The following is a 13232-nucleotide window of genomic DNA, read 5'->3' as shown; positions in this document are numbered from 1 at the left end:
GAAATGTATCATCGCTTTGCCGCAGGTGCCTGTGTCATGCAGAGGGAAACCTACTGACGGAACACAGCCATCACAGGGCCTGATCTGAGATGGAGCAACACTTGCTCTCTTTTGCTGTTACCTTGCCAATGATCCATAAATTGCCCAGGAATGGAAGATGACAGTACACTTCAGTTTCACAGCTGCTAGTAAATGTCAGTGTTAAAAAAAAAAAAAAAAAAGGTTAGGAAGAAAGCCAATCAGCGGGTGCTAAATTGTGACATTAAAACTCAATCACCACACACCATTTCTGTGCCTGTGCGGTACTGAATTGCAAGAAAATGTCCCCTTCTGATGGAGAAAGCTTCAACTATGCTTTATTCCTGGACCTCTTGACACATGCAGTCACGGGAGGCGGGTCCCCACAACGCTGTGCAGAACACTTTATGGTTATTTCTGTGCCGCATAATAAAATCACCATTTTCACAAAGCTGCAAAAGAGAGAAGCCCTAGTGAAGCAGCTCCAAACAACGCAGCAGCCCATTTCCTTAAGGAATTTGCAGAGGGTCAGCTCCCAGAAGATCCACTGAGATCTGCACAGATTTCTGGGGGTCTAAAGCTTTACTCTAAAGCCCTCCCGTGAGAAGATGAACTCTAAATCCCACTTTGTGAACAATTCAGTGCCACTCTTCCATAATTTTCTTCTTCTGATACATAAACAGCACTAAACAAGATGTGAAAAAGGGGAGAGCTGTAGTTTAAGAAAGCTATTTCTATTTCATACTTCTGACATTAAATTGACGAGCAATTGCTGATCTGCACGCATCCTGCTGCCAGCAGAACTGCAATCTCACAATTCTTTCATCTCATTTCCCTGCCTCTAAGTCCAGGCAGTATAAGCCAAGTGATTCTCAGTAGAACGAGGGTGTCAAATGACTAAGCAAAAACTGTGAGAGATCAAGGACTGAAGTGGTATTAATTACTTTTAGCTAGAGTCTTAAAATGTAGCTGAAATTAAATGTGACAATTAGTTGATAAGAGTAAACAGTAACTGCTATTAAGGAAATACACCTTCGCTTGTTACTATCCAGGTAACAGTATGTCCAATTATTGGAGATGCTATTCCTGACCATCTTTTTGTACACTGCTGAAACCTCACGAACTGAATACCCTAGTTTTATAATATTTGATTTTCAAAACAAATGTTGGGAAACAGTCAAAAGCTTAGCTGTCAATCATAGCACACTTCAAGCTATCATGTGGAATCACAATTAAGAACAGTTTGATTTATAACTTTGTCACAATATACGCTCTGTTGGGGTCAGTGGCTCTGAGCAATTGTGACTGCTTCCTGCACAATATGAGTCCTGAGAATCCATCCCTCACAACAACTCCTCACATAGAGAACATGGTAGGAAGAAAGAAGATCTGACTGCAACATCTATATACTTCTGAGATATGTAGAAGCTAGGTAAACCCTCAGGAACATTTCAACAGTGAACAACGTAGAAAAATGCCAGCCTCTTCCATTTCAAAATTAGAATAGCAGAAAGTTTGCAGGTCTACATCTTCTACTATTTAGCAGCTTGTTTAATAACTGTGTTGTAACTTAAGTATGGTTTAAATGCATCTCAGACATTTCTGGAGGAGAACATATAGTGGCTGGAATCAACTCAGTTAAAAAAGAAGCTAAAGAAAAAGGTTAGTTCATCTTAATCTCAATCTCAACTATGCAGCCAGAAGGGAGCAAGCCTAGAATCTGCAAGAACAACCAAAAGAAAGGTCCTAATGAATTAAAGAACTCAGTAGTGCTTTACTTGTCTTCTTGAAGATTAGATGAAAAGAAATCTCACAAGGGGACATATTTGGATGATGCTCTTGGGAAGAACTATCTGAGTGCATTTCCACTGACAACAGATCTTGATCCTAAGTTGATAACCATGGCACGAAACACGAAAACAAAAGTAACCGAGACATTAGCTGTTAAATGCTTTCAGTTACTGCTCATGACAGTGCATAACCAGTTCCACTGCAAATGTTTCTATATCTACTGCTTAGATGGACAATGAAATATCACTTTGTGTTATTAACAGGTTTCATTTTTGCAAAAGAAAAAAATAAATTACTTGGAGATTGAGTGATTTGATGCGGAAAAAAATATTTTTTGTTTTATGTCACCTTCGTCATATCAAATTCTCCCAGGCATTTTCTTATTTGGGCCTTATTTTCTAACAAATAATAATGGGAGGAAAGAATCAAATTACAAGGATCAGAAGTGGTTATTTTTATAAATGAATCGTTAGAATACATTTGTATAAAAATCAAAGTATTTTAGAGAAGTATTTTAGAAGGAAGGTGTTGAAAGGATAGAGGCATCAATGCCATAAAACAGATATATGGAATAATCCATATCACATAAGCAGTTTACTTTCTAATTTCATTTTCATCTGTTATGTATTATCTCCCTGTTATTTCTTCCCTCACACATACATGGTTTGGTATTTTGAAGAGATAAGATCCAATTTATTGCTTTATATTTTTGCTCATTCCTTTTTTCCTTTGGATACTGCTCCAGTGATTTAAGCACTTCTGAAAAGAGGATTAGATTTTTAATTGCACTCTAAAATCTTCAAGGTAAATTTGAAAGAAAATCCATCTAACCGGTGTGCAATATTTATTTTATCTGGTCACTTATACTCACTAAGATTCCTTTGTTACAATCACTCAAAATAGCAGATTTCTCAACTGGAAAATTCCATAATTTTTATTGCTAGTGCATTTGTATTTAGTTATTACTGTTAACATATGAACCATGTGGCTTTCCAGGGAGAATTTTAATGAGGTGTTATGATTGCTGATGAATTGCTCATATTACTATGACTATCATGAATATCAGCAGTATTTTATCTTTCCTCTGTTTTAAGTCAAACAAAACAAGGAACATTTACCTCACATAACATAAAATGGCCTGGACGCTGTCACATGCAAGGGAAAGCAGATAATATGCGGATGTTACAAAACGTCATTTTGTAACTGATGAGTGACACTCGGCAAGTTCCAAAGACACAAGCAAAATTAATAGTAGGTGTTTCACGAAATTTCTGGCTAAGTTCTCAGCCAGTGCACGATTTCACTGTTTTCTAACGATATGGCCTTTCACTTCAGGGAACTTCAGGGCACACACACAATTTCAAAAGGTGTGAAGTACTGCACAGAGTCAGCTGTCAGGAAATACTCACTCTGCAAACAGTCAGCATTTAGGAGGTCCTGGCACTTTTCATGACATTTAACACCACATTCAGTACATCTCATGCCTTGCCTGGCTATGCCCCAAAGTAGACCTTCACATTCATAACAGTACGTAGGAGTTGTGGCTGTCCAGACTTCAAAGTTATGAGGTGTAGTTGACGACATTGGATAGATCAAAGCCTGCAATGTCTTCTTGAAGACATGTATTTTCTGTTGCGTAAGAAAAAAAAAAGAAGACTTTGATTGAAATTTTGTTTCATACTAGTGAGCTGGAATTAAAGTATATTTCATTACACTTACAATTTTACAATGTATCAAAATATACCTTGAAGTATGAATTTATCTGCAAAATTAATTTACTCATTTTGTCCTGTACTTTGAAAAGTGAGGCTGGATGACCTTTTTGACTGATTATAGAAATGGGAGAGTTAAGATGTATTCAGTTCAGTCAACTACACTATCAACACAGAATCCTATATATGTGTTTCCCACCATTCAATATTGCGAAATCTCCCTGCAATTCGTTGCAGTCAGGTTTAGTTTTAAGGATTACAACTAACAATGAGTAAGAAGGGCTCGGAACAACAGTATGGAATTCAGAGAGCACACCACGGTAGATTCTTTTGTAGAAAGTACTGACAAACTGGTTTTTTCCTTGTGGATCAAGCAGGACATTGTGCTTAAGATCCCTGGAAGTTCGTACACCATAACTGAAATGCTTATGAACTCAGTTTTATTCAAAGTGGGAGTGTTTAAGGATCAAATTATTTCTGAAGAGCTTTGAATAAAAAATTCACCATTATTTAAATGAATTCAATCTGCCACTGAAAACGCTTACCATTTCTTCATTGTTTATGGAGGTCCGAATGAGCATCGTCATGGAAACACCAGATTTTCGAGCAGCAAGCGTCTGTTTAAAGCAAATGAAATATTATTAACAATTATACCAGTAACTCTAGTTGTTGGATGTAATGGAAAGCAAAGAATACTTGATTACATTAGTCTAATGGGATTTAAGCAAAACTGCAGAAGTTATGAAAAACTTTTACTTTAGTTTAGTACAGCACACAACTTTTAAGGTTTCAGTATACAGTGGAAACACACTTTCCATCATCATTACTGTCTCTTTCAGCAGAGCTGCCATTTCTAATATAGAACTTGTTATCCAGGGGTTTATGAGTCAATTTTTTTAAACCATAGGCTGTCACTGTTTTTCTGCATTGCCAACCAAATTAATGTGGTACACAGACAGGCATCCTGCTCTAATTTGGAAGCTGTCTGTGCCTGCAGAAACATGGGAGATCATTTTGCAACACTCCTACAGGTCAAGCTGGCAGTAGGGATAATTTTTAGTAAGTCACTGAGCATTTTCAGAAGGGTATGCGTGTATGTAAAACATTATTTGCCTTAAAAAAGAAGTCTTTAAGAAACCTTATTACAGAAAAAAGGAATATATTTTTTGTTAAAGACACTCAATATTCATCCAATATTCTTCAGTCGCTACGTGGGGAAATACTCTGGCTCCTGGGGGAAGAAAGAAGTGTTGAATGCTGTCTCCATCTCTCCTTTTTTGCCCACGTGATCATGCTACGGGCAAACGAACACCTGCCTGGTCCCGAAGACTCTGTCCCTGGTTCTGCAGTCAATCCCATTTGCTCTAGCATAGTGCATACAAAGACAATCCAAACAAAGTATTTTTAATACACAAGAAATATGGAAATTATATCTTCCTTACCACAATCTTCCTGTAAATTAAATGGATCCCTGAAAATTAATCAGAGTATACAATGATCAGAAGGAAAAAGTCCCTGGGGAAATGAGTTCTATGTGTTTCTAAAATACTGCCCGACAGAAACAGGCAAGATTTATTCTACTATACAAAATCCTAACAGTAACAGTGCTGTATTTCTGCATTCTTAGTTGCAAAATTGGGCTCATGCATCCTCCCCTCACTCACCCTAATCACTCCAAGCGTGTCTGTACACTTGAGCTTTATCTCTGTTCTCCCTAATCCAGCATCTGCTTTGCCATGCATTGCTGCCCTCACAGTCTAGCAGTGTAAGGATGATCAGTTATATCACCCACTAACCATCAAGTCTATTGCCTTTGTTGTGGGGATGCACTGTGAGCTAGGTCTCTGTACTCCACCATTACAGAGCTATCACAGTGAAACTGTAATGATATTTTCCATATTACACTCTCAGTCTTAGGAGCTTCTGACATATTGGGTCAGAAGCTATTTAGGCTTACACCGGCAGAGAATCTGCAAAATTAATCTTTGGATAGAGTCACAATTCCACTTTCTTTCCATTTTATAATTTTAAACATTGACAGAATTTAAATAGATTTTTGTATTTAGAGATATTAAGACTGATCATTTTACTTTTAAATGTTTAGTTTCTCCTGAGAGCATATCCATTCAATTTTCAGTAAGTTTCCCTTGATAATAATTAGACTCGCAGGCAGACAAAAAATTATTAATCTTGTGAAACTAATTATAGGGTAAGAAGTCATCGTTGGCACAGAAATATTTGATTTGATTCATCACTGTTCTATTACAGTTAATATATGATGCAAAAAAACTTTTCTTTTAAATTCTCAGCGGTTTACCAAGCCTATCACATTAATTTGCCATCAGTTTCCCGAGGCTGCTACTAGTAATAAAATATTTTTTTGCTTGTCTGTGGTCATCTCTTGTTTTTATTCTAAAAATATGGCAAATCCCTCTAGTGTGTGCCAGTGAGATGGACAAAGTGACAGGAATGATTGAACAGAATCCAGGTTTTACTTTTCAAACTTCTTGTGACAAAACCAAACACTACAGGACTTGCAAATAAAAGTGACAGATGGCAGTCGAAATGAGTTGGGAATTCTAAAAGAGGAAAAGAAACAATCATCAGCCATACTCAGTGGAGTTCGAGGTTAAAAAGGATTAATATTAAAGACACCTATCTTGCTGATCCTTCTTGAAGCACAGATTCCTTCTTGAAATCCTGGAAAGTGAAGAGTTGCATTTATTTGCCTACAGTATATTACTTTCATAGCTTTGGCCTTTAATCTTTCTGTCCCTTATGCTTAGAAAATGATTTGATGCTTTTAGGCTTACAATATACAATCCTAGCCATTCCAAGCTAGAGTACAACGTGGACTGCTCATCAGGGCTGGAATAACAGGGGCATATGAAAATAGGGAGGTAATGAATGATACTTTGTTGTGTCCTCCAACAATGTATCACTTCATCAATGCTCACGAGGCAGCAGGAGAGCTGCGGCTACTTGCTATCTGTGTAAGTCAATAGACAGTTCCTATTTCCGGTGAGAAAAAAGGAAGTAGGGAAGCAATTTTTAACCTGTCATGTGTCCTTGAGGCTCAAGTCTCCCAAAGGTCCACTTCTGGAACCATGTAACTTACTGATTGATCCTTATTCAGAAATTTGTCTAAAATCACAGTACAGTGTCCTACATAAAATGACAAAGCCTAATAGGAAACAGATAATTAGGCTGTTGTCAATAAACTTTTTGTCATGTTGGAAGAATAATATAAGCAAGTGATGTAGCATCCTATGCAAGAAGGATTTGTGAGAAACTAGTAAAGTTAACAGTAATTAAGGATCAAACCTAGAAGGATTTCAGTGAGAAAACTCGTAAGGATTATCCATTTATATATCACTGTAGGAATAGGCTGCATCTTCAAGAGAAGGCCCACAAATAAAAAGCTTGTGTTCTGAACCACTGGAGCTGGTTACAATTCAATAACTTCAAGCACTGAACAAATACAAAGCAGGATCTGTCCTTACAGTTGGAATGAGTCAAGAAGGAGCACGTATTTTGAAAAGAGGGAGAGAAAGTTGCTCCCAGACTCGTTTATGGGAAACAAGGTGACAGACTGCGAAAACAACAACAAAACTCCCACCCTTCTCTTTTTAAAAAGTAGCAAAGAGGAAGGGTAAGTGCAGCTAACCATCTGCAGCCTCTAGGGAAGAGGTACAAACAGTCAGAGCATCAAAAGAACAGAGTGAGCAACAGGAAGCCGGAGGAGGATGGGCGCCAAGTCTTTCACTGCTCTCCTATGACACTTCTTTTTCAGAAGCATTGGTATCTACCTTAAATTTTTACCCTTCACCTGCTAGCTCATGAGGTTATAAAAGAAGTCTCATGTCCTTCATGCTTGTCTCCCACCTGTCAGGCCAAATAGGTTCGTTCCTGCTTTTGCCAGGAGCCCTACCCTCTGCCTTGTCATGGCTGGTCTTGAGTCCTTGCTGTTAAGAAATCCACTGGCTTAGAGATACGCAAAGATGCTTTGCTTCACTGTTCTGCTCAATGAAACTCAACCCAGGAGTAACACATGGTGAAGAAAGCTGATGGGAACCGAGGTCTCCTGTGTCAGAGCTAGTAGAGAAAAGTGTTGAAGCTGGTATGAGTCTGCAAAGTCAAAATTCATATCCACCCGCTAATTACTTATCTTAATATGATGTCCCTCACAATTCAGTTATAAAAGAAACGTTTGCTTTATATTGCTTTTCAGGACTTAGCTCCGTTGTCTTAGAATTTCTGATTATATATGACATATTTTGCCGAAACTGTGATGTTCTTCTTAGCTTACTACAGGTGTTTTGCCACATCTCAAAGTGGGGTGCAGAAGACAGTATCTTAACACCACAGCTCTCCACTGCTGGGCACAGAGACATCACACCAATCAATTCCACAGCTTCAGAGTGAAAACAGACCCTAGCTCTGTTTTCTGTATTCTATTTATCTGCATTAACCTCATGCTTCAGGACTTTTCCTGTTACCCATAGAGGCCAAGAGGCATCCAAGAGGATGGAATCAGGGCTGGAATAACAGGGCATCATCAGGGCTGGTTTCTGGTTTCTGTTCTTCTTTTTGACCAGAAATTACGTGTAGAAAACTGTATACAAACTGATATATATCCCCTCAAATACTATTTGCAATGAAAAATCTGTTCTCTTGAAAACAATCTATAGACTACTACAATTGCAAAAAAAAAAAGTTGGAGCCAGAAAAATATTTGTTATTACTTGACAAATACTATTACATTTTTAATATAATGTACAAGTTTCCCACTGGACACAGGAGGAAAAACTGACAAAAATTTCCATTTTCAGCACTTAAAAGCTTCTTTGTTTCAGAATTGCTTTTCTTTGAGCAATTATAGGTAATTTACTTACTGTATGGATCTAGACTGTTTTATTTGGAAAGACAGATTTGTACCCTATTGCTCAGGGAAAAATCACCTGCAAGAAAACAAGCTGTTGTCCAAAATTAATTACTCCCTTCCCGTAACTTTTCTATTAAAAAAGTTGATGTCTGATCTTGAAATATTCAACAGAACTGCAATATTAAGCTCAGAAAATATATTTAGCTCGGAAATGGCAACACAGTTTGACTACACAGTCATTACTGGTCACCACTGCAATAACATTTACTTTTGCTGTGTTTTCATAGCACAGACACAAGAGCACACCCTCTTCATCCTCTAAGATCATTCTGAATTTTAAGGTAAATGAAGGTAAAGAGCTTCGTGAATCCCTTCCTAATGACCCCCCAACTAATTCTTAATTCCTGGAACATACAGGTATAAAAGAAAGGAATGCAATCATATTGTTAGGTTTTCCATTAAGTAGAACAAAAAAAAAAGATTAAAAAGAGATAAAGTACTGTTTTATTATTATTATAGTTTATATATTTAATATGTATTTATTAAAAATACAGTATGCAATTTGTCTACTAATAACTAAGAATTAAGAAATTGTACTGCAAATACCAGATTTAATGGAAAACAGTCCAGATATTTAGCTTTTATGTAATGATCACTCTGGCAATGTACTAAAACTGAGAATTTGGCACTTGAAGTTTATGTGAATGTCTTCAATCTTAAAACAACTTAACTGTATACTGTAATTGCGTTCTAGCCTCTATAAATGCTGTTGTTGCAGAGACATATACATAAAAGAAAGTATCAGTAGATCATTGTTTTATCTGCAATAGGCAGTTGTTTCCTCTGGCATGTTCACTTGAGTGACGTGAACAAATTGTTTGGTTTTACAACAGCAAAGGTTTGTAATTTTTCCTTGTATCACGTTAGGTTCAAATGCTAAGGCCAAGTAAAAATACATTCTTGAGTGATTAGAAGAAGAAACTTGCTTGATTACAGTGATTACATAGCATAAAGTCACTTTAAACGAAAGGTAACCCAGAATTTTCTAGAGTTTTCAAAACATCTCAGCTGACCACTTGTATTAACAGAAGTGAAAACTAAAGCACAGCTGGACAACAAAATACAACTAGCTACTTTTATCTATGACTACATAGAAGAGCACACTACATGGCTTTGGTGAGTTATGCAGTTATAACCTACACGGTAATTATCACTACTGCTCTCCCTAGTTGCAGTCCCACTTCAAAAACAGCTCTAACTACTGAAGAGAGAACATGTTTGTTTAAAAGCAGAAGTTAGTGATTACATCAGCAAGTGCACTCTACTCTTTGTTCCAGCTCTACCTTAAACAGAAGTCAGCTCAAAGTCTCCTTACTGTTGTTCAAACCCACTCCAAAAATCACTTCTCCTTTCACTGTCTTTCCCTCCTATAACAGATGCCTCCTATTAGGACTCTAATAGTGCTGACCCACACAGAAACTCATGCCTGCAACAAAGAGAAACCGTTTCTGCAGTCGGATTTCAACTGCCTCATTCTCTCTCGCAAAAGATATGAGATGCCACAGGAGTAACCACCGTTAGAACTGAACGCAAGATTAAGGACTAGCTTTCTCAGAATTTCTCATGAACTTGCACTGTATATAATGACTCAAATAATCAAAAAACCAGCAAGGAAGCCAAAGAGTCCCAACGCATTAGCGAAGAGATTTATCTTGGAGATCTAGGACATGGAGAGAGAGCTAGCAAGGCTACTACAGTAATAACTATTTTTAAACACTTTCACAGCACTCCAAGGTACACAGCTACATACAAGAATATGTACCACGACACTATTAAGGAAATGACACAAAATTACTTTATTAATAGTTAAGGGAATAGGGAAAATTCCACATGAACAGTTACAACTTCATAAAATATGAGCCAGTAAGTGCAGGATGCTGGGCAAGCTTAAGACTAAGCAGAAGTAATTGCCCAGTCAACAATAACTCATCTGAAATAGATACTTTGGTAGAATGCTAGTTCTTAATGTTTCTAAGCTGGTGTTTGTGCTGAATGAATATTGGATTTTTCAGAATGTGAAGTTACAGAAACAAATGGGAGTCAAAGACATCAACTTAAGAAATAGCACCTCATTTTGATAAACATTATATTGAGATACCATTCTGAAGACACGAAAACTAGCATAGAGAAACTGGAAGTGCAGAGGGACCGCAGAAATGAGGAGGGAGCTTTAGAGGCACCAAATTCCAGCGGCGAAAGAAAATATTTCCATGAGGCATTCATTTAGCTATCAGAAAAAATCATGGCAGAGTATCTTATTTGTTTTGGGAAATTCACTTTTTACAAGATGGAGCAAAGAATTTGGGTTGATTGAAACAAGAACATTTCAAAGAAACACTTCCAACCTCTCTTCATCTACAGAGGTGATAAGGACATTCAGCTCCAGAAAGGAAGTATTGCTATTGGGTCCTGAACAATCTGCTTGTAGCATTAGAAAGCAGGATATTTGGAATATAAAAATAACTAATTAACTTTTTTACATACACTTTTTCATTTATAATAACTTACAGATATATGACGTGGAGGACAGACACTCTCATAAAGCATAACATCACTTGGAGTAAAATTCCTTCTCATAAAATAGCTTTTTCGAATTTGCAATAAAAGGTCAGCATAACATATGGCATTTGTGGAATTCCTAAGATTTACTATGACATTTTATAACATTGATCAGTATGAAAGCACTTACCATAGCCTGAAAAATCCAGCCAAGATGGGAAAGAAATTATAAAGAATATTAATAATTCAACGCATTTACTATCTAAAAGATGTCAAACAATACTTATTTCAGTGTCAAAAGAGAATAGCACTCATTCTAACAATATTTCTACATTTCTGAAACAATCACATAAATAAACATAAAAAGAACCATTAACAATATGCCACATCTTGCAAGGACTTGAGAATTAAATTATTCATCTAAATGGGATTTTAAAAAATCAATCTAATACAATTTCAGAGCTCGTAGGAGGTTGTTTAGAATGCCCATACTTTCAAATACAAATAATCTTTCAAAGACAAAGACAACCTACATCCTAAGTCTGAAATAAGTTCCTCTAGAGTTGGTAAAATTGTTTTAGATTTACAGCTACGCAACAGAAACGTGATTTGAGTTATTGATTTAAAGAACTACATATTTTTCTGGATGAACATAAATGTATAATGATTAAATTTCAGTTTTAAAATTCTCTAAATTCCAATTCTTAAAGGTTGAATTCTTTCAAGGGGAGTTATGGCTCAGTGACTGATTAGTAAAGTGGTAACTATTACTTTTGACTATTTAAGTAAGCATAGTAAGTGCTGTTTAATGTGTGCCTACAACGTGGCTGTAAATTATATCCGTTTGTAATATAGCTTACAATGCAGGGCTACCGAAAGAAAGACAGCTTTCAACCACTGCACGCTCTACCGTGTTGCAAGTTGCAAAGAGAATTTTTAATTGATTTTGGAAGGAATTCTGCTTTAAAACTGCTGCAGTATATTTTCTTTGTGGCATTTAAGATAATAAGCTATAGCACAGTTTAGACAAATGAGCAGGGTACTTGAGAAAACACTTAACAATAATTTGACAAAGGCTGATCTTTTAAAGACAACTGCAATAACCATTTACTTTGGCTGTCTCCCCTCCATTTCTTTAAAATGAGAAATTGGTTTTGGAGCTTGCTACCACCAGAGACTAAACATGTATTTCACTGAATTATGAATTCTGTATTTCAGAAAAGAAAAATAAGAAATGTGAAAGGCGCTTAAAATCCCCCTGAGCAGACAGACTCTACTTAATCTCGTCTTGACCGAAACTCAGAATAAATCTCAAAGGAACTTAAATTCTTTTCACCTTGCTGAAATTTATCTGCCTAGATTATTATTGTCTATGAGGATGGCTAAAATAACAGATCCCATCATGTATTGGAAGCACGGGTAAATCTAATAATCGTTCCTGTTGAAAACAGTATTGCTTTGGAAAAAAACATTTTTCTTCCGCTTTCAATTTCATAACAAAAACCAAATCAATATCCGAAGCACTAAAATACAGCTGTCTTCATAAGCTAATTCAAAATTAGAATTAATAGTTTATTATTCCACAAAGCATGCACATTAGCTGATTCTACAAAGAACATCTAAATATTCAATGAGATACTTAGTAAATCTAGTATATTGCAATAACTGTTATCATTTACTTTTACTGGCTTCAGTCCATTCTCTCAAGTTACTTTTTTTCTTATAAGAAGTGCAGACAAACTGTCATTCATACATACAACAGTAATTAAAATAAAGATCTAGAGAACTGACAAATGAATCAACAGTTTCATGGCATCAGAGATTACTCACCACATCTCGAACAATGGGAAAAGATTTCTTTCTGCGCAGGTCTGGCATGCTATCAATTCCATACAGCCCACGGCCAGCTCTGAAGACAAGGAAGAAAATGAAAATCTGGCGCTTATGAGTTTGCATCCTTGAGAAGGACTGGTTATAATATCTATGTGTGTAGTTAAAATAAAAATTAGCAGTCTTCAGCTAAAGAAGGTGAACTTTTCTCATTCTTAGGAAAAATAAAGAGTGTGTTCTACTTGGTATGGCTGGCTCTTTTCTCCTGGCATTCCCCCAAAATAGAGAAGTGTAGATGAAACGTGACTTAATACTTCCTAAAACTTCCTACCATCTATTTCAAAGGCTTAGCAGTGGTTTTCTATCAAAAGGACTTGTAAATTTGATAGTTGAGATAGAGAGCAACATTTCCCTGGATATCATTGTTAGCAGAAATT

At 36.5% G+C, this 13232-nt stretch overlaps 1 protein-coding gene across 1 annotated transcript in view; it reads right to left on the bottom strand.

The window, feature by feature from the left end:
- Positions 1 to 13232, bottom strand: part of UNC13C (unc-13 homolog C) — a 201073-nt gene that overhangs the window by 141153 nt on the left and 46688 nt on the right. Inside the window, exons 4-6 of the mRNA XM_068958236.1 lie at positions 12796 to 12874; positions 4067 to 4138; positions 3219 to 3438 (exon numbers count right to left, since the gene is read on the bottom strand). Coding sequence (XP_068814337.1) covers positions 3219 to 3438; positions 4067 to 4138; positions 12796 to 12874 — 371 coding nt within the window. The remainder of the gene's footprint in view (positions 1 to 3218; positions 3439 to 4066; positions 4139 to 12795; positions 12875 to 13232) is intronic.

The sequence above is a fragment of the Struthio camelus genome, chromosome 12, assembly GCF_040807025.1.
Source record: "Struthio camelus isolate bStrCam1 chromosome 12, bStrCam1.hap1, whole genome shotgun sequence".
Classification (NCBI taxonomy): Eukaryota; Metazoa; Chordata; class Aves; order Struthioniformes; family Struthionidae; genus Struthio; species Struthio camelus.
Note: the sequence above shows the minus strand (reverse complement) of the source record. Positions and strands in the feature narration are given on the sequence as shown.